This window comes from Oncorhynchus mykiss, chromosome Y, assembly GCF_013265735.2.
Source record: "Oncorhynchus mykiss isolate Arlee chromosome Y, USDA_OmykA_1.1, whole genome shotgun sequence".
NCBI classification, from domain to species: Eukaryota; Metazoa; Chordata; class Actinopteri; order Salmoniformes; family Salmonidae; genus Oncorhynchus; species Oncorhynchus mykiss.
In genome coordinates this window covers 19,599,818-19,626,709 of record NC_048593.1, presented here as the reverse complement: position 1 = coordinate 19,626,709, position 26,892 = coordinate 19,599,818, and the positions used below count along the sequence as shown (strand labels likewise).

Genomic DNA, 26,892 nt, shown 5'->3' with positions numbered 1-26,892 from the left:
TTCAAAATAACTCTCCATCCTCCCAGCCACTCTGGGGTATGGAACGTACCGTCTTGATCATGGCTTTGGTTTGGTCCGTTCCCACGGGAACATTGTGCACTTTGTACTGGTTGCAGAGGTAGCTCATAACCTCTTCTGGAGCATCGAAGAGGTACGCAAAGAACGCGAAACGCCTACAGGCAGAAAAAAAAAAAATGCATCTATATTATTATTATTTTTTAAATTCATCTTTATTTAACCAGGTAGACTAGTTGAGAACAAGTTCTCATTTGCAACTGCGACCTGGTCAAGATAAAGCGTAGCAATTCGACACATACAACAACACAGAGTTACACATGGAATAAACAAAACACACAGTCAATAATACAGTTGAACAAAAGAAAACAAAAAGTCTATATACAGTGAGTGCAAATGAGGTAAGTTAAGGAAATAAATAGGCCATGGTGGCGAAGTAATTACAATATAGCAATTAAATTATATTATTATTAAATTATCTTACACATACAAATGGAAGGGTTGGCATTACAGTTGAGGTTAGGTATAGGCTTGATACATTTACAATCCATATTGGGACAGTATGAGAGGACCACTCACTTCAGGGACTCAATGGGTCGGGAAGGGGGTGTGTGGCACAGGACTCCTCAGGAGCAAAGACTGAATTCACCCTCAGGTTCTGGCTGTCACATACCTGAGGCCAAGGACAAATCCATTATAACTTTTCCCACTGTATATACAGTGCCTTGCGAAAGTATTCGGCCCCCTTGAACTTTGCGACCTTTTGCCACATTTCAGGCTTCAAACATAAAGATATAAAACTGTTTTTTTTTGTGAAGAATCAACAACAAGTGGGACACAATCATGAAGTGGAACGACATTTATTGGATATTTCAAACTTTTTTAACAAATCGAAAACTGAAAAATTGGGCGTGCAAAATTATTCAGCCCCTTTACTTTCAGTGCAGCAAACTCTCTCCAGAAGTTCAGTGAGGATCTCTGAATGATCCAATGTTGACCTAAATGACTAATGATGATAAATACAACCCACCTGTGTGTAATCAAGTCTCCGTATAAATGCACCTGCACTGTGATAGTCTCAGAGGTCCGTTAAAAGCGCAGAGAGCATCATGAAGAACAAGGAACACACCAGGCAGGTCCGAGATACTGTTGTGAAGAAGTTTAAAGCCGGATTTGGATACAAAATGATTTCCCAAGCTTTAAACATCCCAAGTAGCACTGTGCAAGCGATAATATTGAAATGGAAGGAGTATCAGACCACTGCAAATCTACCAAGACCTGGCCGTCCCTCTAAATTTTCAGCTCATACAAGGAGAAGACTGATCAGAGATGCAGCCAAGAGGCCCATGATCACTCTGGATGAACTGCAGAGATCTACAGCTGAGGTGGGAGACTCTGTCCATAGGACAACAATCAGTCGTATATTGCACAAATCTGGCCTTTATGAAAGTGAGTGGCAAGAAGAAAGCCATTTCTTAAAGATATCCATAAAAAGTGTTGTTTAAAGTTTGCCACAAGCCACCTGGGAGACACACCAAACATGTGGAAGAAGGTGCTCTGGTCAGATGAAACCAAAATTGAACTTTTTGGCAACAATGCAAAACGTTATGTTTGGCGTAAAAGCAACACAGCTTATCACACTGAACACACCATGCCCACTGTCAAACATGGTGGTGGCAGCATCATGGTTTGGTCCTGCTTTTCTTCAGCAGGGACAGGGAAGATGGTTAAAATTGATGGGAAGATGGATGGAGCCAAATACAGGACCATTCTGGAAGAAAACCTGATGGAGTCTGCAAAAGACCTGAGACTGGGACGGAGATTTGTCTTCCAACAAGACAATGATCCAAAACATAAAGCAAAATCTACAATGGAATGGTTCAAAAATAAACATATCCAGGTGTTAGAATGGCCAAGTCAAAGTCCAGACCTGAATCCAATCGAGAATCTGTGGAAAGAACTGAAAACTGCTGTTCACAAATGCTCTCCATCCAACCTCACTGAGCTCGAGCTGTTTTGCAAGGAGGAATGGGAAAAAAATGTCAGTCTCTCGATGTGCAAAACTGATAGACATACCAAGCGACTTACAGCTGTAATCGCAGCAAAAGGTGGCGCTACAAAGTATTAACTTAAGGGGGCTGAATAATTTTGCACACCCAATTTTTCAGTTTTTGATTTGTTAAAAAAGTTTGAAATATCCAATAAATGTCGTTCCACTTCATGATTGTGTCCCACTTGTTGTTGATTCTTCACAAAAAAATACAGTTTTATATCTTTATGTTTGAAGCCTGAAATGTGGCAAACGGTAGCAAAGTTCAAGGGGGCCGAATACTTTCGCAAGGCACTGTAGTTCCTTTAACTAGAGCCTATAACTAGGGCCTGGGCAGGTGGGTCACATGGTCAGTAAACTTTTGACTTAACCAAATTTCCATGACCAACAATTGTATATGTATAAACATATGTATGTATAAAAAAAGTAAGCGTAATGTGGTATCGACTCTGGGAGGACGCTCTCTGATCCCATGTACGTTGTGCAAGGCACTTAAGCCCCCACAATGCAGAACACCTGTTAGGTAACTACATAAAACACGTGGTCAACCCTCAGTGAGCTACTGGGTGTCAAGGCTTTTGATCAAGCTCTGCTCAAACACAGAGCCAGTCTATCAAGGTCCGGTTGAGCAGCTAATTTCTAAAAATGTTGTTTGTTAGAGGGGGACTAGAATAAAAGCCAGTAGCTCTCCTGGAGGATGGTTGACCACCCTTGATGTAGAACATTGCAACATTATAACCAAATACTTTATGCCTTTTGAAATAATTAGCTCACTCAACATATCAAAGATCAAATGGCTATTGTAGGTTACAAATATTTTTATTCAGCTGAAGCAAACCCACAAATTTTCTCCAGAAAATATACCTTTTCGATTTTAGTCATATTTATATATCTTAGCTACCTTAGTTGTGTTTACTTTGCAGGCTAACTAGCATCTATTGAGTTGCAATGTCCCATACATTGGATGCCCAAACGAACTGGAAGTATCCACATAATTCAAAAAGCTACATCAAATATTTTTTCCTAATATTACTATTCGCAAATTATAATTTTTATTCACATGATTAGATTCACCACAATTGAACCGAATCCCAACTAATGGCAAAGTGAATTGTTCGTTTTGTCAAAAATAATTGTTTCAATTAATCATACGAATTGTTCAAAAAAGTTAATCAACTTCATATGGCCTTTTTTGTGATTGTCAGTGAAAAGTTCTCGGATATAACGAAAACCTTAATACACGCTAATAACAGCTAAACAGTTAACAGTTTTGAATTGGCTACCTAGTTATTAGTCTGTTCTCTATAATATTTTACAGGCTAGGCCTATCTGCTGCTACAATGTCTGACTGTCCCGCTTCTCCTTGAGCAACAGCCCACTTGTCTCGAACCCTTACGAGTGACGCGCGCAACCACAGACATGTCAGCCAGGACACTGACGTGTTATCAATTAAATAAAAATAAACATATTTAAAAACTGTGCCTAAATAAATTACATTCATAGAAATGTATTTAATAGTTTGTTACTTTTCCAAACCTTTTAGAATTGTATCGTTTTCCAAAAAACTTTTCCAGGCCTGGAAAACACCACTTAAAAATGTTCATGAACGTACAGGATTTTCATAAACGTACAAACCTTGCCTTATATCATTGTAGACAGAGCATTTTGATTTTCTTGTATTGGCAGTTGAATTTCTTTCTGAATCTATTGCTGACCCTTCTCACCTCTGTCATGAACTTCTCCATGTCCTCTCTCTTCTGGAAGGTGAAGGCCCGCAGGTCATTGAAAGGAATGTGGTTCTCTACGTACTTGGCATTTTTCGGGCTGCGGACACTGATTTGATAGAACAGAACGTTTAATTCAACAAAATGCTACTACGGGCTTTCAAATTCTTTTTACATAGTCATACATACTGTTCTTTGAACCAAGTAGTCTTAATTGAAAAAAGACCTCCGTGCTACAGCAAACAAACAAAAGTATGAGGGGTGCTCAACAACAATGATGCTTCAAAGTATTAGGACATGGCCAGGACAAATAGTATGCTCTCACCACTAGCATCATTGGTTCATAGACATTGCCACTGAAGAGTTGTTTGTTCTGCCTCAGCCACTTGAGAGCAGCGTAGGTGTCCTTGGAGCACCCTCTCAGCTTCTCCTCCTTGATCTTCATCATGTCATCCAGACTTCTCAGCCTGTTCTTCAACACTACAGGATGTTTAGCACCAAGTCAAATGGTGTGTGTAACACTTCACCATGGTTAAAATGGTGCAGTAAGGCACTGTGCCAAAACTCCTTAGAGCCTGTGCCTCTCCTACGTCTACACTCTCCGTTCAGGTTGTCCTTCTCCCTGCGTAGGTCGGCCTTCTCCTCATGGATGTGCTTCAACTCGGCGTTCACCACGCAATCACGTCCGATCGGTCGCCCAGGTTAGCCACCTCTGCCCGCAGCATCGGATGTTGCTGATTTGCTTCTGCCGGTCCGCCTCCTCAGTCTGCTTCAGGCTGAATGCCTGCTTGATGTCCTTAATCTAGAGGGATAAGGGAGAATCAAGCATTTGTACATGTATTTTTATGTCATACGTTCTCATTGGTATCAAGAGAGTATAAAAATAAGGCAGAAAAAGAGAAAGAAAACAGCGCCAGACCTCTCTGTGCTTACTGTCCAGGTGGTCCCGTTTCTGTTTACACTTCTGAGAGGCCTCCCTGACGCTGGCCGTCTGGAACACAACAAGGATACATCACCACCAGTTCACGGGCTACACAACACACTGGTTCACAAATGTCTTTGCAGTATCACCCACCAAGTAAATAGAACCCATGCTTCTACCCAGGGCCCCGTTTCAAAATTAATCGACCCTGGAACTAAGTGGAATAAATGGACATCCCCATCCAGCCCAGTTACACAGCCCAGGGAGCCTGTCTGACCTTGTCTTTCATTTGGTTCTCGATGGGCCTCAGCTGGCTGTCGATGTGCTGGATCTTCTTCAGCATGGGGGCCTGGGACTCCCTCACGGTTTTTAGCTGCTTCTAGGCATCCTCCCTCTCCTTCTTCACCCCCTCCAGCTCATTACAGGCGGTCTCAAATTCCTGGAGAGGACAGAAAGGATTGACAAAGATGAACATATTCACATAACATTCATATAAACACACTCACATGCAATTTGTTTTTACATTGAGGATAATCTACCCATGTCCAGTGTCTTATTGCAAGCTATGAATGACTACAGGGTTGTATTCATTAGTGCACAACATAGCAAAATGTTTTGCAACAGAAACAGTTTGCATCACGTTGTAGTGTCTGGAGTAAGCGGTTTACGTTGGTGTGCATAATAAATACGTGTGTCAGATGATCTTGCTATTGAAACTCACCACCCAGGGTTTCTTCTTATCCAGCATCTTAATCATGTCCAGGTGCCTCTTCTTCTCATAGTAGCGCCCCACGCCATGCTTGTTCCGTTCCTTCCTCTGCTTGAACTTCTCCAGGGCGCTGGCCTTCTTCCTTGCACACATTCTACCAAAAAACAATACCAGCATACCATTGAACTTGCTCTCCCCTGAGCGGTCAACACCGCAGCAAAAACATCTTTATAAAAGAAGAAGCAATGAGTCCCCGTTCATCCATAGAGCTAGAGTTAAAACTGTGCTCACCTCCAGTTCCCTCTCTTTGGTGCGGAAGATCTTGAGCTTGCAGTGGAACTCGTACATCTCTGGAGGCCCCACTGACTTCTCTGTGGCCTCTAGCAGCTCAATCTTGGTCATCTTGGCAAATTCACCCACCTTCTCCTGCAAAGTCACAGGGCAGGAGGCAAAGGGTGGTCAGAAAATTGGAAGGAGTAGGACGTTAGCATTCAAGTAAAAAAGAAAGAAAGAAGGTGTTACCTCCAAGTTTACACTCACCTGTGGCATGAACTGGCAGAGGTTGCTTACTTGGATCTGTAGAGCCTTCACCTCCTCCACAGCCTTCTGGCTGGAGTGTCTCCCATTCAGCAGCCACACTGACTGGTTCCCATTCAGCAGCCACACTGACTGGTTATTCTCCACGTGGATCTCTCTGTTGATCACCAGGTTTCCCCCGGCCTTGTACCTGAAAAAACAGGTGGGGTTCCATCCATGTTATTATACCCACTATTGGAAACATATGGGAATCAGTGTGATGGCATTTCTGATTTAATCAATAACAGACTTACAATTTAATCTCAACCGAGCCTTTGTTGCACCCACGCTTCACGTACAGTCCAACCTAGTCAGAATAATACAAGTTATCAATTAAATTCTGTACAATCAAATACAAAACCTAAAACAAACAGAAATGAAGTACAATATAGAGTGCCATACATGCAACAATCCAAAATAATGCTACGGAAAGTTTGAAGCTCTTGAAGTTAAATGAAAGTTGACAACATATCCCAGTTGTAGCTAGCTAAAGCCAGTAATGTTACACTTGTTAATAAATAGCCAACTACCTTGTCCCCTCTGCCCAGATTGGTAGTCTTTCCTGCTAGACCCAGACATATGGCACAGACAATACTGGACTTCCCAGTTCCATTGGCTCCCACAATCATGTTCGGGTTTGGTGTGGTCGTAGGTTCTGTGTGAAGGAGTGAATTGTGTCACCTTAACTTAAGTGCAGCAACTTTATCTAATAGTTAGCATATTCATTTAGTTAACGTTAGGTAGCCTCGGCTACAATACAACAACCTATGTCGGACACAAGCACATTCAGCAACTTTGACGCTTGCTGGCACATTTAGTTAGCTACAAGACTAGGTCATACATAGAATTACCATAATCTTTGACTCGGTTGTTCATGCCTAGTAGGTGTCTCTCTGCAAAACAGCAACATCTCTCACAGCTAGCTAGATTAGCTTACTTCAAACATTTCACAAGGATAACGTATGCTAGCACACAAGAGACGTAGCTAACGTTAGGTAAATCGCCATCACGTCATTGTGGTTACTTAGCTTGTTTGTTTGTTTGTTTGTGAGCATTTCAAGGGGGAGTTGACTCACAGGAAGTTTTGCATTATGATGCAAAGTATGGAGCCTTCGACAAAACCAGCCATTTTACCAACTCCAACGGGACGTGGGTCAGTTTCAGTACCAGAGGACGAGCTAACTTCATTATTTGATGTTTGTGTGTTCGTTACGTTACATACTCTTTTCGCCCACAGAAGCCATGTTGTTCTTGAAAATTATAAGACGCCCTAGCAGTCTGTCACTGCGATTCGAGCGCCCAGTGTGGAAGGTTTTGATTGATGATTGGACAAGGTGGATCACGTGTAGTTCATCAACAAAACAACATGCAACACATTCTTCTTCTGTGGGTTTTATGGCGGACTACACCCCCAAAATGTGTATTGCCGCCACCAACTGGACAAATTGAAACCAAAACAAGGTAAAAAAATAAATAATAATCCATACGTGAGAGGGAAACTAACTTACTTCACCCAAATAGAAATAGTACATTTACAAAACAACATTCCTACTTCTCTCTTCTTACAATACTCGATATCTCCCTTCTCAGGCTCTAGGACCTAAGAGGGTGGTACGGCTTGTGATAATATTCCATGTTACTCCTTCACCGAGAAGTTTTTCAGCCCCAGGAGCCGCTCCTCCTCTTCCACAATGATTTCTATCTTCCTGGACTTGCTTTCCACCTTGGCAGTGCTATTTATCACCATAGCTATAAAGGCCACAAATTCCACCTTCTTAACCTTTGAAATGGCAGGATCCTGCTGGTGAAAGGCAACCCCTGCAGCCTGCAGTGAAGGCATTCCCACCACCATGGACTCTTCATTTGCACCATTCCAACCCTCAACCCGTTTAACAGCTGCTGCATATGATATGCTCTGGATAGCCCTGACTTTGGCCACCTCATTCTCTTTTACCCTTGTGGGGCAATCGAAAGACGTAGCTTCATGCTTCCCACCACAATTGCAACATGTCACATTTATCACTTTTATAACACATAATATGATATTTTCCACAACTTGGACCTCTCGGCTTCTCCCTTCTGCAAACACTTGAAACATGACCAAAATCTTTACAATGATCACACTGTATTGGTCTTGGGATAAATGTACCCTAAATATACCCTAAATGCACGTGAGTAGGGAGAGACTCCATATCAAAAACCAAAATAACACTTTTTCTTCACACAATTAATCTGATGTGCATCAGTCACACCAAGAAGAGTTTATTTGTATTTTTTATTTAACTAGGTAAGTTGACTGAGAACACATTCTCATTTACAGCAACAACATGGGGAATAGTTACAGGGGAGAGGAGGGATGAATGAGCCAATTGTACGCTAGGGATGATTAGGTGACCATGATGGCCAGGACACCGGGGTTAACACCCCTACTCTTACAATAAGTGCCATGGGATCTTTAGTGACCACAGAGAGTCAGGACACGCATTTAACATCCCATCCAAAAGACAGCACCCTACACAGGGCAATGTCTCCAATCACTGCCCTGGGGGTATTGGGATATTTTTTGTAGACCAGAGGGAAGGGTGCCTCCTACTGGCCCTCCAACACCACTTCCAACAGCATCTGGTCTCCCATTCAGGGACCAACTAGGACCAGCCCTGTTTAGCTTCAGAAGCAAGCCAGCAATGGGATGCAGGGTGCTTCATCTCTTCAACATCTACTTCCCACAAGATATAACCCCCTTGAGGGGTGCCCTGTTCCTAAGAGACACACACAACACTTCAAACTTATTAAATCGGGAAAGACGAAATACATGTTTCTTCTGGAAGTGCAAAAAAATCCAAACCAGCCCATCTCTTGTGATCCTCACAGCCTTCATTCTACCCAGCACTCTCTCCACCAGTGTGGATATCTCAAATGGATTCCTCAAGATGGGTAATTTGATCAGCTGCTCCTCATTTACAAACCGTACTCCTACAAGATACTTAGTGACATTCTCATCATTGTACTCTACTGTGATCTGTTTTCCATTATTTTGGACAATATTCCAATTCTGCTTGATTCTACAGCCATTAGATTAATAATCCACTTCCGCCATCTTTTCTCTACTGCTCCTGTTACCACATGCAACTCATGTCCACGAAGTGGGGCAGTAACAGTTTGTTACAGTAATCACAGTAATTCATTATGTCGGCCTTCCGCATCAGCAGAAGAAGGTGGCCGAGTTACAGCGGTGTTTGTCAGACAATGAGGCATCCCGAAATTCGGTATTCTCACGAAAAAGTCTGTTGCATCCGAAAGGTTCTTAATAGCTTCTCCGTTTGGAAGTTAAAGGCATGCTTTGTGATTTCTGATCAAATCAAGACAAGGAAACATGTTGAAAAAGCTTCTCTCTTTAAAAAAAAATTGTTTTACCATTAATCCAATTCATATTCATCTGAAGACAAAGTATCCTCTATTGCTGGGGAAATGTTGACTATGACTATTACCAGTTTCTATACAAAGAGCAAGTATAGTCAGGTGTGACAAATTTAAAAACGTTTACAGTGATAAAGCAATTTGATTGGTTGTAAATGCGAGGTTCTCTTTTACTCATCATGGCAAAGTTGTATTTTGTGTTTGACATCAATATGTCTTTATATTATACTTTCTAATCGACCTGGCCCGGGTATCCTGGAAGGATATTGACCTCATTCCATCAGTAGAGGATGCCTGGTTATTCTTTAAAAAGTGCTTTCATCACCGTCTTAAATAAGCATGCCCCATTCAAAAAATATAGAACCAGGAACAGATATTCCTGGTTCACTCCAGATCTGACTGCCCTTGACCAGCACAAAAACATCCTGTGGCATACTGCATTAGCATCGAATAGCCCCCGCGATATGCAACTTTTCAGGGAAGTTAGGAACCAATATACACAGGCAGTTAGGAAAGCAAAGGCTAGTTTTTTCAAACATTAAATTTGCATCCTGAAGCTCAAATTCCAAAAAGTTCTGGGACACTGTAAAATCCATGGAGAATAAGAGCACCTCCTCCCAGCTGCCCACTGCACTGAGGCTAGGAAACACTGTCTCCACCGTTAAATATATGATAATTAAGAATTTCAATAAGCATTTTTCTACGGCTGGCCATGCTTTCCACCTGGCTACCCCTACCCCGGTCAACAGCCCTGCACCCGCCACAGCAACTTGCCCAAACCTCCCCCATTTATCTTTCACCCAAATCCAGATAGCTGATGTTTTGAAAGAGCTGCAAAATCTGGACCCCTACAAATCAGCAGGGCTAGACAATCTTGACCCTCTCTTTCTAAAATTATCCGCCAAAATTGTTGCAACCCCTATTACTAGCCTGTTCAATCTCTCTTTCGTATCGTCTGAGATCCCCAAAGATTGGAAAGCTGCCGCGGTAATCCCCCTCTTCAAAGGGGGAGACACTCTAGACCCAAACTGCTACAGACCTATATCTATCCTGCCTTTCTAAGGTCTTCGAAAGCCAAGTTAACAAACAGATCACTGACCAGTTTGAATCCCACCGTACCTTCTCCGCTATGCAATCTGGTTTCCGAGCTGGTCATGGGTGCTCCTCAGCAACGCTCAAGGTCCTAAATGATATCATAACCACCATCGATAAGAGACAATACTGTGTAGCTGTATTCATCGACCTGGCCAAGGCTTTCGACTCTGTCAATCATCACATTCTTATCGGCAGACTCAACAGCCTTGGTTTATCAAATGACTGCCTCGCCTGGTTCACCAACTACTTCTCAGACAGAGTTCAGTGTGTCAAATTGGAGGGCCTGTTGTCTGGACCTTTGGCAGTCTCTATGGGGGTGCCACAGGGTTTAATTCTCGGGCCGACTCTTTTCTCTGTATACATCAATGATGTCCCTCTTGCTGCTGGTGATTCTCTGATCCACCTCTACGCAGACGACGAATAAAACAGCGAGTGGGGTGTTTCGTTTCCTATTACGTCTCAGGTGTTATTGTACAGAGGAGGAGAGGGATTATGGGTAGTGATGTTTTTCACCACTTGCCTGATGCTGTTGGTCACTTTGGTATTCCACTGTTTAAAAAGAAAAACCAACGAGGAGAATCGCTGACTACAGACTTCGGCATTCGTGTTTCATTTTAAACTGCTGCTCCTTATGAAGCTGGAGCCAAACCAAAGGACTGACAATTAAAAAAAACGATGTCAAAGATACAATGTAAGGCCGAATAAACACAAGGGGTTCCGTCACAAACATTATGAAACACTATAGGCAAGGCATGCACAGGACAGTTGTTCTGACTGAGGAATGAAAATAACTGACTAACTAAAAAGGAAAGCCATTGTTAAGCCATTTTACATTGGCAACATGTGGACTCTGGATGGTGACCTCTGTCGCTATCCAGACACCTTGTCGTTCTGGGTCCATATCCTCTCCTGTGTGATTCCGCTCTGATCCTGAATGTAAACGGTGAGAGCCTGGTCTGTCTGGATGAATTCACAGAGAGAGTAGTGGAACCTCAGACAGTACTTCATGTTGCCGGGCAGAAGAGGCCCGAGCAGGTGGCTAATATAGCCAGCGCGTGGATTCAGCCGGGAGCGGGCCAGAAGGAAGGATCCTGTGTGAAGAGAAAGAACTGTTATTATTGTCTTGAGCAATATTGTTTTCTGTCAATTGGTTTGCCGTGGAATATTTTCACTTTGCACACATTGGTTAAGTCTCAAAATACGCCGTTGTTTAAGTGTCTTTCTGACACTTGAAATACTTCAGGTTTTTACCAAAGCCAAATGTAACGCAGTGCAAATTGTAAGCAGGAGAAGATAGAGAAGCCATCTCTCGTTCACTAATTACGCCTCTAGCATCTCTTGGTGATCAAAATCATATCATCTCTTACCTGCCCCTGTTGTGTGGTCCCCAATCCTGTAGATGTTGGGCTTGACTGACACCCTCTTCCATGGGGATCCTTCCATTTGATCCTGGGTGTGTCAGCAGAAACCACCCTCAAAGTCACAGTTGGCGATGGAGGGATCAAAGGTTGTCTCTGCGGCACACATGGGAGACATTAGGAGGCTGCATCCCAATACTCTTTAATAGCATGCTTTTCTCCTCTCTTACCTTTAAACTAATCTGTAAAAGTAATGAGAGGTAGGAGAAGAGGAAAGGGACACTCTGAATCTGTGTGATCAGGTGGACTGGGATATGTTCCGGGTCGCCACTGGAAATAACATTGACGATTACACTGACTCTGTCACTGGGTTCATCAGGAAGTGCTTAGAGGATGTTGTTCCTACAGTGATGATCAGAACATATCCAAACCAAAAACCGTGGATAGATGGCAGCATTCGCACAAAACTGAAAGCGTGAAACACTGCATTTAACCACGGCAAATTGACCGGGAACATGGACATATACAAACAGACCAGCCATGACCTCCGTAAGGTAATCAAAGAATTGACAAAGTGGAGTCGCAATTCAACAGCTCAGACATGTGACGCATGTGGCAGGGACTTCAGACAATTGGATTATAAAGGGGAAACCAGCCACATCGCTTACATCAACACCTCACTCCCAGATAAACCGAACGCCTTCTTCACCCCCTTTGAGGAGAATATGACAGAGCCGCCGACGGGGGCCCACTCTGCTCACGAGGACTGTGATCTCTAGATCTCTGTGGCCGACGTGACTTTCAAGAGTGTTAACCCTCGCAAGGCTGCTGGCCCGGATGGCATCCCTAGCCGCATCCTCAGAACATGTGCAGACTAGCTGGCTGGAGTGTTTATGGACATATTCAATCTATCCATATCCCAGTCTGTCATCCCCACTTTCTTTAAGATGTCTACCATTGTTCTTGTACCCAAGCAAGCAAAGGTAACTGAACTAAATGAATGTCACACTATAGTACTCACTTCTGTCATCATGAAGTGCTTTGAGAGGATTATCAAGGACCATATCACCTCCACTTTACCAGACACCCTCAACCCACTACAATTTGCACACCACCCTAATAGTCACTGCTCTGCACACCGCCCTATCCCACTTAGGCAAGAGGAATACCTAAGTGAGAATACTGTTATTCGACTACAGCTCGGGTTTTAACACCCAGCAACTGGGTCCTAGACATCCTAACGGGTCGCCCCAGGCTGTGTAGGTAGGCAATAACACCTCCGCCACGCTGATCCTCAACAAGGGGCCCACCAGGGATGCGTGCTCAGCCCGCTCCTCTCTGTTCAGCCATGACTGCGTGGTTATGCATGACTCCATCAAGTTGTCTGACGACATAACAGCAACAGTGCCTGATCACCAATAACAACGAGACAGCCGACAGGGAGGTTGTTAGTGCCCTGATGGAGTGGTGCCAGGGAAATAACTTCTTCCTCAACGTCAACAAAACGAAGGAGCTGATCGTGGACTACAGTAGACAGCAGAGAGAGCACGCCCCCATCCACATCAACGGGCCGCAGTGAAGAGGGTCAAAAGCTTCAAGTTCCTTGGCGTGCACATCACGTAGGACCTGAAATGGGCCCACCACACCAACACCGTAGTGAAGAAGGCACAACAATGCCTCTTCAAACTCAGGAGGCAGAATAAATTCAGCATGGCCCCTAAGACCCTCATGAACTTCTACAGATGCACCATCGGGAGCATTCTGTCATGCTGCATCACTGCCTGCTACGGCATCTGCACTGCCCACAACCGCATTGCTGTCCAGAGGGTAGTGCGGCCGGTCCAATAGGGACACACTGCCTGCCCTCCAGGACATCTACAGCACCCTGTGTCATAGGAACTTTGTCTGGTCTGTCCCTTCATGTTCGCCTTTCCCTCTTTCCTGAAGGTGCAGTGAAATGCTACATGGGAAAACAGGTCAGTTCTAGGTGAAATATTACAGTATACACACTTTATTATGTGAAGAAGGACTTCAGCAATCAATGGATCTCTTTTGCTAAGAGAGAAGAGTGGGGTCATTTACAGTGTTAGACCAAGTATTGAGAGAACTGAACCAGCAAGATACACAGAAACCAATTAGTGCAGAAACTACCACAATCATCATAAAATGACAATCAACAAAAACTGTAAAATAACATGCCCTTTCTCAAGCACCTTGTAAACACTGTGAGAATGTTTTCATAAACACCTAAGTGTGCTTGAAGAATACGATATCTGTAGCCATCTGGGTTGACACAGTGCTGTTGTGTGTTAGCTGATACCCTGACGGGTTCTGTGCAGAATGTGGCAAGGGACCAGAGGACTCTATGTGTCAGGTCTTTTTGGGTGTCTAGGCCAGCATTGTGTGGAATTTCCAGGCCATCATTGTAAATAAGAATTTGTTCTTAATGACCTGGGGAAATGATTTCAAGTCCCTGTTTTTGAACGGCACCGAAGATCCTCTGAGTAAAAATATTATTATTAACATTATAATGCAACAATGTCCCACACTTATTATGGGAGTGTCATGGATTGTTATGGGAGTGGTTTGAGCCTTGCAATGATGTACAAATTCTGTAAGCACAAACGATTGATAGGACTACCATATGGTTGGTCAGCTCATATCAAAAGATTAAGAACAGTTCAGCCATTGGACAGCACCACCTGCAGCCCAGCACAATGACAAGTACTGGGAAGATAGGAGAAGAAGAGACAATACTACACCATCCAACCCTTTTGCTTTCTTCAGTGCAGTCTAAACCAGTCATACTGGAGGCCTTGCATGTGGGCCATGGGTTTTGCGTGACAACACTGCAATGGCTCTGATCAAACATTTATGAATGATCATTTCAAAGATGGGTTTTAAACATGCTCTCAAAGCCTGTCATGTTCCTAAATAACTTAAGACATAAGATATACATTCATCTTGAATGAAAAGAAAGGACCAGAAATTATTGATGCCCGGTTTTAAAATAGAACAGCACGTGTGAATGGGAGCAGGAAATGCTAGGTGGCACCAATAAGAAGGGGGTATATGATAGGCTACTTTGTGAATCCAACATGGATGAATCCACACTTGCCAAACAAATCACTCCCTTACTGTTAATCAAGAATGAGCTGAAATTATGGATGTGCGGGAGATAGAGATGGGACAATTAGGCCCCTCTAGGTTTAAATGCTGACACAGATTGGATAACATGGTGACCCAACACACATTTATTGCAATCCGGGAATCCTTGAGACGTTACTGCCTAACGCTAAATTTAACCCCTACCCTTAATTTAACCATAAATCTTACCCCAGCATTAACCGTTTTACACTTCAACAGGTTGACATCAGAGTTGGGACGTCCCAATGATCTCGTTTAGACTGTAGAGAAGATAGCAATAGAGGTGTGAGTGCGTTCTCGGGAATATTTTCCTAATAGATCATGTAGGCTAGTCTACATCCATAGGCTAGTCTACATCCATAGGCTATTCTGATAAAATGCTGTGAGCGAGGGTCCTTGAATAGTTTGCTTTGTGTGCTTGACACCGTGGTGTCGATATTTTGCTTACACCGGTGTTTCTTAGCCCTAGGGGATGCATTGTGCGCAAGGGAAGAATTTGCGGGCTCTATCTCACTGCGCGTGGGAAAAAGTGGTGCAGACAAGAGCAGTGTAGGCTACGTAGAACACGATCGTTGCAGCGCCATCATGTTGAAACACAGCAGTCTAAAGTCGCTTTGTGCATCGGTAATCCGCTCAAATGTCACGATGCAGCAGGAGTTGACCGATCGGGCCTAATCCATGCAAATTGTTTGAAGGTATCGAGCAGAGGGACCAGTAGGATAAAGATGGTGAAGCGGAATGTTACGCGATCTACCAGTTCCTAGTCATGTACAGGTAAGCGCCTATTTATGATCCAGGAGATCGGGCAAAGAGCCTACATTATGACGAATCGCATAACACCAGCGAATCGATGAAGGTACCAGTGGCGCCGATGATTTGACCATGAAAGGCCCCCCGCGGATCATTTAATTAGAGACGTGTCACATCGTTTTGGCTTTCATCGTCGTCGGACATTCAGACAGGTGTCTGTTTGTTAAATAGGATAATAGCCCGTTCGTTGAGCAGTTGTCAATAAGTAAACATGTATTAGGATATTTCATCACAGGAGCGCCTACTCGTTTTGCTTTTCTTTTGGGTTACGTCCCACTCCATACACGGTGACAGAATCGGAAGAGCGTTTTCTGCACAAGCTACCTGCTGTCCTACCCTTTTAATTTCCTCACGTTCAGGCAAAAAAAAGTCCTCCCAGCGGCCATTCAACGTGGGACTTGAATAGTCTACAAGCTTTTGCCAGTCGTCACACCACCTTACTTAGTCTATGCATTAATCCTGTCCTGCTGAAACCACAAATATATCAACAAAATATAACCAATAGGCCTATTGATACTAGGGGAGAGTGGGGTATATTGAGCCAAAGGGTTAGTTGAGCCACTCCTTGTTTCTAAGAAACCATGCACAAAATTAATCATGTGACCAAATATTTAGGAAGAGGTCATAATTTCATAGAGTCTGTGAAGGAAGAAACCACATGGAAAAAGTGGTAAGCAAGTTAGGTCCCAAAAAATTGATTTTCACGAAGTCAAATGAATTTATGTTGTAAGTTTCATGGCGCTTGTATCTAAACCAACGTTATCTAAACCAAATATTGTTTAATACATCAATTTGGGTCTTTATAAACTACAAATTAGGTCCTTAATCTAGCATGAAAGTGCATCCTTGTAGCTGTGTGGGCTAATACAGTCAAAATGTTTGCCTTGGGGTAAATTGAGCCAATGTCCACCATACTCCATACAAATTATGATTACATTTTGTCAGTTTTATGCATAGTATTTTTGCAATGTGTCATGCAAATGAGCTCAAGTGCATTTTGTCGTTGTTACAGAGCTGACATCATTGAGGTTCTTGAGAGAGCAGACAAGGAAGTGAGAGAAGAGAAGAAGTCAATTTGAGCAGCAGCAAGGGATGAAAAATTAGACTGAATGACACTGAAGAGATACATTGATAAAAAAGGAATATGTACCTGTGTGAAAGAGTAGCAGATGCTCATGAGGTCTCATCTGATGACATGGAGTCTGAGCTTGCTAAACATATTAACAATCTCGCGGACCAGTTTCATGGGCTTAGTATCCTCAAATGCAGAGAACTTGCCTACGAGTTGGCACGTTGAAACAACATCCTTGTCCCAGACAATTGGTCAAGAAATGGAAGGGTAAGTGAGATCTATATCTGAATGTAGGCATACATTTTATATATACAATATACCACACCCCCATTCCATTCCATGACTTCAACTTTGACCTACCAGCACCATCACCTGCTGTCACAAGACACTATCACCCACTTACCCTCAATGCGGCTCAATTTACCCTGTACATGTGCTCAACAAACCCCCTTACCCCGGGGAAGTTGTGCCAAGAGACAACTTTGTTTTGGACAAGCTATGTTTTGAAAACTGTTAAGTTTATATTTAATTCTGGTTATTTCCAGGGACACACAATATCAATAAGCATTATGATCACCTGCTCTTTCCATGGCATAGACTGACCAGGGGAATCCATGGGAAAGCTACAGTATGATCCCTTATTGATGTCACCTTGAATCCACTTCAATCAGTGTAGATGAAAGGGAGGAGACAGGTATAGAAGGATTTTAAGCCTCGAGACAATTGAGACATTGATTGTGTATGTGTGCCATTCAGAGGGTGAATGAACAAGACAAAATATTTAAGTGCCTTTGAACAGGGTGGTAGGTGCCAGGCACACCAGGTTGAGTGGGTCAAGAACTGCAATGCTGCTGGGTTTTTCACGCTCAACAGTTTCCCGTGTGTATCAAGAATTGTCCACCGCTCAAAGAACATCCAGCCAACTTGACAAGTGTGAGAAGCATTGGAGTCAACATGGGCCAGCATCCCTGTGGAATGCTTTTGACACCTTGTAGAGTCCATGCTCTGACAAATGTAATTTGTTCCTAATGTTTTGTACACTCCGTGTAGATATCTTTTAGACATAATACTATATTTCCCTTGATGTAGCGATGCTGAATGTAGAAAATGGCTCAACATACTCTCCCCTACATTGTTTTAACATTGGCCTGTGTGTGTTAGGCTAGCGTAAGATCAGTGACCCCTCCCTGTGGATTTCACTTGGGCCCCCAACAGATGGAAGAGCTGCTCACAGCTCCCTCCCTCCGCCTGCCGCCTGGCCGATGTTGCCCACAGCCTGACCATCTGTGACCTGGGCACTGCCCCCCAGGGGCCCACCCAGTCAGCAGCACCAATCACCGGGGAAAGGGCATATTTCTAGCATATAATCTATACTCTTTGTCCTCCTACATGTCTCCTCTTTGTCGGTTCTCGCCTGCACTCAGATTCCTTTTCATTCTGAGGTTCTGCATTAACCTCTGCCCCTAGTCTCCAGATATCCAGCCTTTATTAAATCTGTACACTCTCTGCTTTCTATATCCATCAAATTTGAATTTAAGCCACTAATTCATACAGTACAATGGGCTATAGCCCTTAAAGCTACAAAATACTTTACCTGCAATACTGTGCACAATTTTGAAAACTGATCCTATACGATACTGTGAAGTCAGTCTACTGATTGATGCTGAGTATACTGCACAGTCTATCTAGAGTTCAGACATCAATATTCTGTACACTGAGCTTAAAGTTTGGTATTCAGCCTGACCTCCTCTCTCTCAGGTCAGTGACGTCAGTGCTTTGTCCCTCCTCCTGCTCCTCCTCCTCACGCCATCTGCCAGCTGCTTTGGTGTGGCGTGGTGCCGCTGCTGGTGCAGGGAGAATATGCCTGAGATTAAACACACCCAGATGAATCCCATGGGATTTAGGTTTTACCCTGGAGTATAGGGAGCCCCTGCGGCTCTGCTTATCTATCAGGATCTTGTGCGTGTGTGCTTTGTAGATGTGTGGGGGATTGGCAGATCTCTGAAATTGAGGATAGAATTGATGTTAAAATGGATATTGGGAGAGTGATACATAGATCTACTTCATAACCACAGGGGTGCTCGCTCACAAACACAATCTCCTGTTTGTAGACATGCCTTCCTGATCCTTCTGTTTCACCCCTGAACCATAACCCCTGAACTATCTGTTCACATTCATTTCCTGTCTCCCTGCAGGCAGTGCTTTGAGTGGTGTCTCCTAGGAGACGGAAGGACCATGTTCTAAAGGTAAACAGACCACAGCAGAGTGATGAGCTACAAGCAGCAGGGGGAGGGGCTAGGTGATGCTATCTTGGAGGAGCATAAGGCTTCACCTGCTTCCAGAAACCGGCAGCCCAATAGCACAGGGGGAGAAGGGGTCCCTGTCCGGAGAAGTTGGAGACCCTGCCAAATGCTCGGTCAGGATGGGCAGGAACATCATCACCACCATCATCCTCCTATTCCGCACCAAGGCTCGGGCCGCGGCCCTGCACGGTACCGTAGACGAACTCCCTCAGGGCAGGGCCCATCCAGACAGTGGGAGGGAGCAGACATGGAGCCTCCTCGCCACACCCAGCCGCCTCGCCCTGGCGCGGCCCGCTACCGCCGCCAGGGAGAGCCCAGGGTTAGAGTTCACAGACAGAGACCGCCGACGAGAGATGGCCAAGACACCCACGCCCTGCCGTTTCAACAGCAACGGTCATCTGGCGCTCCCCTGACTGAACAGAGGGACATGACTGGTCCCGCAACAATGAAGCAGCAGCACCCCCCACACTCCTGTCCACCCCACCACACACAGAACAGTAGAGCACCTGACCTTACTGCTGGTACCTCTCCTACCCCCACACACCACACACCATGTCCTACTGCCCCTGATCCCCCTTCCCAAGACCTGCATCAAACCCTTCCCAACATAGAGTCTCCCCAACCTCAGGAGGAAGAGGAGGAAGGGTACAGCTCATCCATAACGCAGTCTGTTAGTACTCAAAGTGGATTTGACAACCAGACAGACCTAGAGAACCAGAGGGAGGGGGGCCATGGAGAGGGGGAGACCGGTCTGGGAGAAGAAGACAGCAGCGAGAGGGATCTGGTAGAGGATGATCAGGAAGATGGAACTAATGAGTACTGTTCTGACACTGAGAGTGCTGCCTCGCTAAGCATGGAGGCTCCGCCCCTGAGTTCACCTCCTCACCAATCACCATTCTTGCCCCCTCCACTTCAGTCTGAGAACTCGGACCAATATAGTGACGAGTTTAGCCCAAGTCCCACCTATGAAAATGACATAATGCCTGATGATGAGAGCTACACTGATTCTCCACTGTCCCACCCCAAATCCTTCACCTTCAGAGACTCGTATCCTAAGACCTATGCAGAATTCTATAATGAGTCCTACCCACAGTCAGAATCTATCACAGAATCCAACACAGAGCCCTACGCAAAATCCTACCCTCAGTCTTTCCCTGCACCCTTGAAATGGATTAATTATCCAGACAGGAGATCTGAGGCTGACCCTGATGAGCCATATTCAGAACTTCACCCAGGTTCCTGCAGTCGTAGACAGAGCGAGCATGTTTATAAGGGAGCTACAGACACTGAACCCCAACCCCGTGACTCCTGGCCAGGTAGGGATGTGGGGTTACCACAGACCAGCCCCCATTGGCAGGGACGCTCAGTCGGCTCAAGGCTACACCACTACAATGACACTACGTCTGATGGGGAGGACGACAGCCTCAAAGAAAGCCCCAGATCCCAAAGCCTGGGGCCACCTCCCTGGAACGTGCAAGGTGAAGCCCAGTCAGAGCGTCCCAGCTCTGGGCAGCCTGGTTCAGGTGAGTTCCAGGATGAGCAGGCCGGGATGGAGCTCCGACCTCCAGCGGAAGGCCTTTCAGAGGACAGTGTCACAGGCTCAGGAGATGCTATCTCTCTGGCCATCAGGGACATCCGAGAGGCCATAGAGGAGGTGAAGACAAAGACGGTGCGCTCGCCCTACACTCCTGACCAGCCCATAGAGCCTGTGTGGGTGATGAGACCGGAGGTCAGTCCTAATGAGGACGAATCCTCCCCAGAGCATCCACCGGGTGGCGAAGTGAGTATGAGCCAGCCCTGGATCACTACAGAAATCACATTTTTGAAATGTTTACATAGTGGAGAGAATGGATGTTTATCCATTCATTGCATCAGTGATAAGAGTGATCTCTGAGGTAATAATGTTATCTACTCCTGTTTAAATGTGCCACCAGAAATCAATTGAGGTTATCTCTTAATCTGTTCTACAGCCTGTCTCTCAGTCTCCTTCACACTATAACCCAGTCCCAGCCCGAGTTCCCTCCCCTGTCCATGTTCCAGTACCAGCTCCAGCCCCATCTCGAGTTCCGGTGCCAGTCCCAGAGCATGTCTGTCCTGTGAGGGTAGAGTCCTCCAGAACACACCAGGATCAGCAGAGGGAGCATAGAGAACAGAGGGAGCCGCCTAGGCCACCATCCATTGAGGAGGTAAGTGACTGCTCTGCACTGTGTCACACGCACCACTGTGGAAAGAGAAGTGCTATTCTACTGTTACTGTCACCATTACTGATGTATAATAGTAATATTCTGTTTTCATTTCAGATCCAGAGGCATATGCCGTCCTTCCCTACATACGTGGAAGGTGAGTGTCTCGGGTGGTTGGGGGGGTCATTAGTGAGATAAGCAGAACGTTTTTGTAGATTAAGCTTTGCTGTGGTATAAAATGCACTTCAATTACTTGATGGAAAAGGTTAGGCATCAGTGGCATGTTGTCACTCACTTTTGATTTTGTTTTCACTCAAATCAAAAGTGATGACCATTGATTGTCGCCAACCTCAATGACCGTCTTGTCCACAGTCCCAGGGCCATGTGACCCAGAGGACCTGATTGATGGCATCATTTTTGCAGCCAGCTACCTGGGCTCCACCCACCTGCTGTCAGAGAGGACTCCCACTAAGAGTGCCCGCATGCAGCAGGCCCAGGAGGCTATGAGCCGTGTCAGGGTGAGCCACACGGGGGTCACATCAGCTAGGACCGAATACTCTTCCCTTTCTCCTTCCTTCCCTCTTCCATCTTTTAAGTGACAGGCAGTAATCATTCTCATGTCCTTAGTTCCATATAATTATGTGCATTATATTGTGCATTACATTTTTACTAAATAGCTATTGACACATCTGCCAAATAACATTGTTTCATGTCCATAAAGAAGTATTGGGGAATGCCCATGGCATCTGTCAGTCTATGTTGTTATCACATGCAGTCTGTTTGTTTCTTGAGGGGTGCTAATGTCACATTGACGAAGGGGAAACTTTTGAGGATGTTTGCTTCATAACCTCTGGGCCAGTAACTTTTGTCAGATGTGGTAGACAGCTTAAATCACCACCTGCCCACACAAGGCATGTGTGTACACACACACACACACACACACAGCCCTAATACACCAAATGGGATGGCCAATCTTCTGTGAGCCAATCCAGTGTCGTCCATACCCTAGCCCCATCTTACTATTCTTGGCGGAGCATTGTCTTGAACGCACTCGCTCTCTCTCTCTCTTGCTATTCTATATGGCAGACTGGACAAAAGCAAGCTAAAAACAGAAAGAAGGTACAGTGACAGTATTACGGCTGTAACATATATTTTTTTCTGTCTGTTCTGTGTCTTAAGTCATATTTTCTGTTTGTCTGTAATGGTTGTTTGAATGTCTTCTGTTGTTGAAGTGATGCTCTCCTCTCCCTAAATGTGCAGACTGGGGGGGAGATTCCTTCTTCCACTGAAGTGGATCTCTTCATGTCTACACAGAGGATCAAAGTGCTGAATGCAGACACTCAGGTAAATACTGTATAATATTGACCTTAGCATGGACTCACTCAAGGATAGCGGCTGCTATGTTACATGTACCAAACAATCGCTATAGTGTTAGTAATCCCGGTGTTAATTTGGTCGTTCCATGAAATGAGTGCCTGTTGCGTGCAACCCTTTTGATATTTTAAGTAGAAATTGTGCACCAATATTGGATATTAAAGCCTGTTATATTAAATTAAGTGAGCTTTAGTATAGACCACATGGAGAATTCAATAAATGCTAGTACCAAAATTTGGCATATTGATATTTCCCTCCGTACACCCTCTGTGACTTCTAGAACGATTTTAAACTTCTTAGTTAGGCCCCTTTTTACTCTCAATTTCCGCATGAATGACGTGCCCAAAGTAAACTGCCTGTTGCTCAGGCCCTGAAGCCAGGATATGCTTTTCATTGGTACCATTGAACAGAAAACACTGACATTTGTAGAAATGTTAAAATAATGTTGGAGAATATAACAAAAAAGATATGGTAGGAGAAAATCCAACCGGAATTTTCTTTTTTTGAGAGACCATCGTCTTAGAATGGCAAGCATAAGGTCATACTGAAAATTAGTTCCCTGGATGCAATTCCTATGGCTTCCACAGGGTGTCAGCAGTCTATGTTCAAGGTTTCAGGCTTTTAATTTAAAAAACGAATAAGAAATATCAGTTTTAATACAGGGACACAGTCTTGGAAATTTGTGTCTGTGCGCCATGAAGACAGGATGCACCTGCTAAAAATCGGTTTCCTATTGAACATACTTCTTTCCGTACTAAATATTATAGTTTGTTTACATTTTAGGGTATCTGAGGAGTGAATAGAAACGTATTTTGACTTGTTGAAACAAAGTTTCGGGGTAGATTTTCGGAAAGGTTGCAAGATCGAATCCCCGAGCTGACGAGGTTAAAGAGCTGTCGTTTTGCCCCTGAACAAGGCAGTTAACCCAAAGTTCCTAGGCCGTCATTGAAGATAAGAATTTGTTCTTAACTGACTTGCCTAGTTAAATTAAAGTTTAAAAAAATGTTGGAGTGGATTACTCAAATCGATGGCGCTAACTAAACAGACTTTTTGGGATATAAAGAAGGATTTTATCTAGCAAAACGACACTACATGCTATAGCTGGGACACTTTGGATGACAAATCAGAGGAAGATTTTCAAAAAGTAAGTGAATATTTAGTCGCTATTTGTGAATTTATGAAACCTGTGCCGGTGGTAAAAATGTTTGATGTGGGGCGCTGTACTAGCTACTGTAAATCTGACATTGCAGTAAGATTAACAATAATTTAAGCTTTCAACTGATATGTACCTAAATGTTTAATAGCCATAATTTTTATGATTATTTGTTTTAATTGCGCGCCCTCCAGTTTCACCGGGATGCCTAGCCCAAACAGGTTTTAACCCACTTAAACCCAAAATGTCTCCAAGTATTCACCATCATTGTAAATAAAGATTATTATGTGATTAGTGATTCATTTACATCTGTCCCTCATTTTAAGGTTAACCCTGTTACGTGAACTGAACTCTCATTTTTAATATGGTGAAACTATTCCTTTTTAAATATTTTTTCAAAAGGAACATTAAACAGCCAAATTATAGTGATAAAGCAGGTGAGCTGGTTCTACCCTTTGTCCATTTTGTGGTGGAAAACTGAGTGGGTCAAGCATAACACGTCAACCCTATTACCCATAGATAGGCAGGCTAGAAATGTTTAAATTTCCTTTTTTTTTGCATTCAATTTCCCCTCCCTGTTGTACACAACAAGCTTCCATTCCCCCGTCACAAGGGGATTTATGGCTGGTTTAAGATTAAATTGTCAACACTGTTACTTTATTTGACACTTACTAGTCATTTTTTTAAATTTAGCCTATTGAGATGGGATTTCTTTTTTTATGAAGTTGAACATGTGCTCTTAATGACAATGTTACAATTAGGTGAACATTTAATTTTTATTTGCCACCTAATTGGTGGAACGGCGCAGTTATCAAACACTTAACACTACATCCACATACAATACTGCCAAACACCTCTTTCCCTCTATAGCCACATAACCATGTCCTTATCCTGTGTTCCTATCAGGCGTCCATGATGGACCTGCCACTGAGGACCATCTCCTACATCGCCGACATAGGCAACATGGTGGTGCTGATGGCCAGGGGGAAGATGGTACGCTCCAGGAGCGCTCAGGAACATCTGAACCATACAACTGACCACACCAACAGCCCTGCCCGCGACGACCTCCCCCAGTACAGGATGGTCTGCCACGTGTTTGAGTCGGAGGATGTAAGTGTGTGTTTACAAATGATTTGTTTAACTCTGACACAAGTGTGTGTATGAAGGAACTTTATGACATACAACGTAATATGTGCGTTTGTGTTGCCACTCTTACCCTCTGTCCAGGCCCAGCTCATAGCCCAGTCTATTGGCCAGGCCTTCAGTGTGGCGTACCAGGAGTTCCTGCGGGCCAATGGCATCGACCCAGAGGACCTGAGTCAGAGGGAGTACAGCGACCTGCTCAACACTCAGGACATGTACAACGATGACCTCATCCACTTCTCCAAGTCAGAGAACTGCAGAGATGTGAGTCAACCACCAGGGGGCAGGCCAGTGTTGGGTGCTTAGAATTTTGAAATGGGATTTTAGACCTTCGTGGCTATGCCAATTAGTTCTAAAACAGTGAGCTATACCTGTAATACACATAGCATTAACAAGAAGGGCTAACTGAAAGACATTCAAGTGAACAGTTGCCTTGACCTTATTGGTGTAAGTAGTGTAATTTGTTCTGTGTGTATCCTATTGCAGGTTTACATAGAGAAGCAGAAGGGAGAGATGCTGGGCGTGGTCATAGTGGAGTCAGGCTGGGGCTCTATTCTGCCCACCGTCATCATTGCTAGCATGATGCATTTTGGGCCTGCGGAGAAGTCTGGTCGACTCAACATTGGTGACCAGCTCATGACCATCAATGGAACCAGTCTGGTTGGACTGCCCCTCTCCACTTGCCAGAGTATCATCAAGGTTTGCCTTTGTCTTGTCTGTGTTCTTTCAGCCTCTTTCCCTCATCTCCCTGCCTTCACCTTTTCTCTCTTTGTGTCACTGCAGCCCAACTGTGCATTTCTGCTGAAAATGCAAATGCACTTGTGGTCAGGCAGACAGTCCGTTTTAAATCTAAATAGTCTACCCCTCTGCAAGCTGGCACACACTGAAAACAATTGACTTTGACTGCTTGACCATGCGGTGCTGTAAGTGCATTTTTTCCCCTCTTCTCTTGGCTGTCTCCTCCTGTTATAATCTGTCCCCCCAGGGTCTGAAGGCCCAGTCCAAGATTAAGTTGAACATCGTCAGGTGTCCCCCCGTCACTATGGTGCTGATCCGCAGACCAGACCTCCGATATCAGCTGGGCTTCAGCGTACAGAATGGCATTGTGGGTATCATGACAATTGGGGGGGGGGGGGGGGGAGAGATGACCCTTAGCTTTGAGTGCTTGATTAGATTTATTGCTGTTTGTGTCCCTCTGTCCTGTAAAGATCTGCAGTCTGATGAGGGGGGGCATTGCTGAGAGAGGAGGGGTCCGTGTCGGTCATCGCATCATTGATATCAACGGTCAGAGTGTGGTGGCTACACCTCATGAGAAGATTGTTCAAGTCCTGTCTAATGCAGTGGGAGAGGTACAAGAACACACGCAACAGTAACATGTCCAGTGTTCGAGGTCAAGAACTTAAATAGTCATGAGTTGAAATAATCCTAATTGAATCTGTAAATGGCATTACAATTAATTTATGGAGTGGAGATAGAATTGACAGTCAATTCAAAACGTCAGGAAAACTCTATGCTCGGCTGTGTTTTGATCACGCAACCTTTGTGCTGCAGATCCACATGAAGACGATGCCTGCAGCCATGTACCGTCTATTGACTGCCCAGGAACAGCCGGTCTACATCTGAGACTTGCTCTCTCTCCCTGGACAAAACTCTCCATTCCAGTTCACATCAAGGGGATTTTACTTCGGTTTTTATTTAATTACATTCATCAGCCACGTATTTGATTTTCACATCACTGTTTGCTTAAAATCAAAGTATTTTCATGCCACTCCGCACTGACTTGCCTTAATCTGAACCTGTTAAACAGGTGCATCTCTGAAGTAAAACGGCACAGAGTAGTT

The 26,892-nt window shown here is 44.3% G+C and overlaps 1 protein-coding gene, 1 long non-coding RNA gene and 1 pseudogene across 5 annotated transcripts; 1 reads left to right on the top strand and 2 right to left on the bottom strand.

The window, feature by feature from the left end:
• Window positions 1-49: 49 nt before the first annotated feature.
• Window positions 50-7,064, bottom strand: LOC110509769 (annotated as a pseudogene).
• A 3,750-nt stretch (window positions 7,065-10,814) lies between these two features.
• LOC110509766 lies at window positions 10,815-17,108 on the bottom strand. Of its 2 annotated transcripts, none has more exons than XR_005040434.1 (3): window positions 16,974-17,108; window positions 11,876-12,022; window positions 10,815-11,599 (listed from the first exon to the last, which is right to left on the bottom strand). It is a non-coding gene; the product is annotated as an uncharacterized LOC110509766 (long non-coding RNA). The 2 variants fall into 2 exon arrangements; XR_002471481.2 differs by lacking the exon at window positions 16,974-17,108 and adding an exon at window positions 15,203-15,347.
• On the top strand, window positions 15,485-26,848 carry LOC110509765 (amyloid-beta A4 precursor protein-binding family A member 1-like). 3 transcript variants are annotated; one of them, XM_036967847.1, is made up of 13 exons: window positions 15,485-15,787; window positions 19,091-20,978; window positions 21,169-21,384; window positions 21,499-21,538; window positions 21,754-21,899; window positions 22,468-22,500; window positions 22,642-22,725; window positions 24,815-25,018; window positions 25,136-25,315; window positions 25,538-25,750; window positions 26,037-26,156; window positions 26,260-26,400; window positions 26,603-26,848. In XM_036967847.1, exons 2-13 carry the CDS (start codon window positions 19,164-19,166, stop codon window positions 26,672-26,674), a joined length of 3,264 nt encoding a protein of 1,087 aa, XP_036823742.1. In that variant the 5' UTR covers window positions 15,485-15,787; window positions 19,091-19,163; the 3' UTR covers window positions 26,675-26,848. The 3 variants fall into 3 exon arrangements, with proteins under 3 accessions (XP_036823742.1, XP_036823741.1, XP_036823744.1); XM_036967846.1 differs by lacking the exon at window positions 15,485-15,787 and adding an exon at window positions 17,030-17,162; XM_036967849.1 differs by lacking the exons at window positions 15,485-15,787; window positions 22,468-22,500 and adding an exon at window positions 17,030-17,162.
• The last annotated feature ends 44 nt before the right edge of the window (window positions 26,849-26,892 follow it).

Excerpts from the sequence above, each read along its gene's own strand:
- LOC110509765 (XM_036967847.1), top strand. The coding sequence starts at position 19,164 with ATGAGCTACAAGCAGCAGGGGGAGGGGCTAGGTGATGCTATCTTGGAG. Across the intron at positions 22,726-24,814 it reads TGCTGAATGCAGACACTCAG|GCGTCCATGATGGACCTGCC; the intron begins GTAAATACTGTA and ends TGTTCCTATCAG. Across the intron at positions 26,401-26,602 it reads TGTCTAATGCAGTGGGAGAG|ATCCACATGAAGACGATGCC; the intron begins GTACAAGAACAC and ends TTTGTGCTGCAG.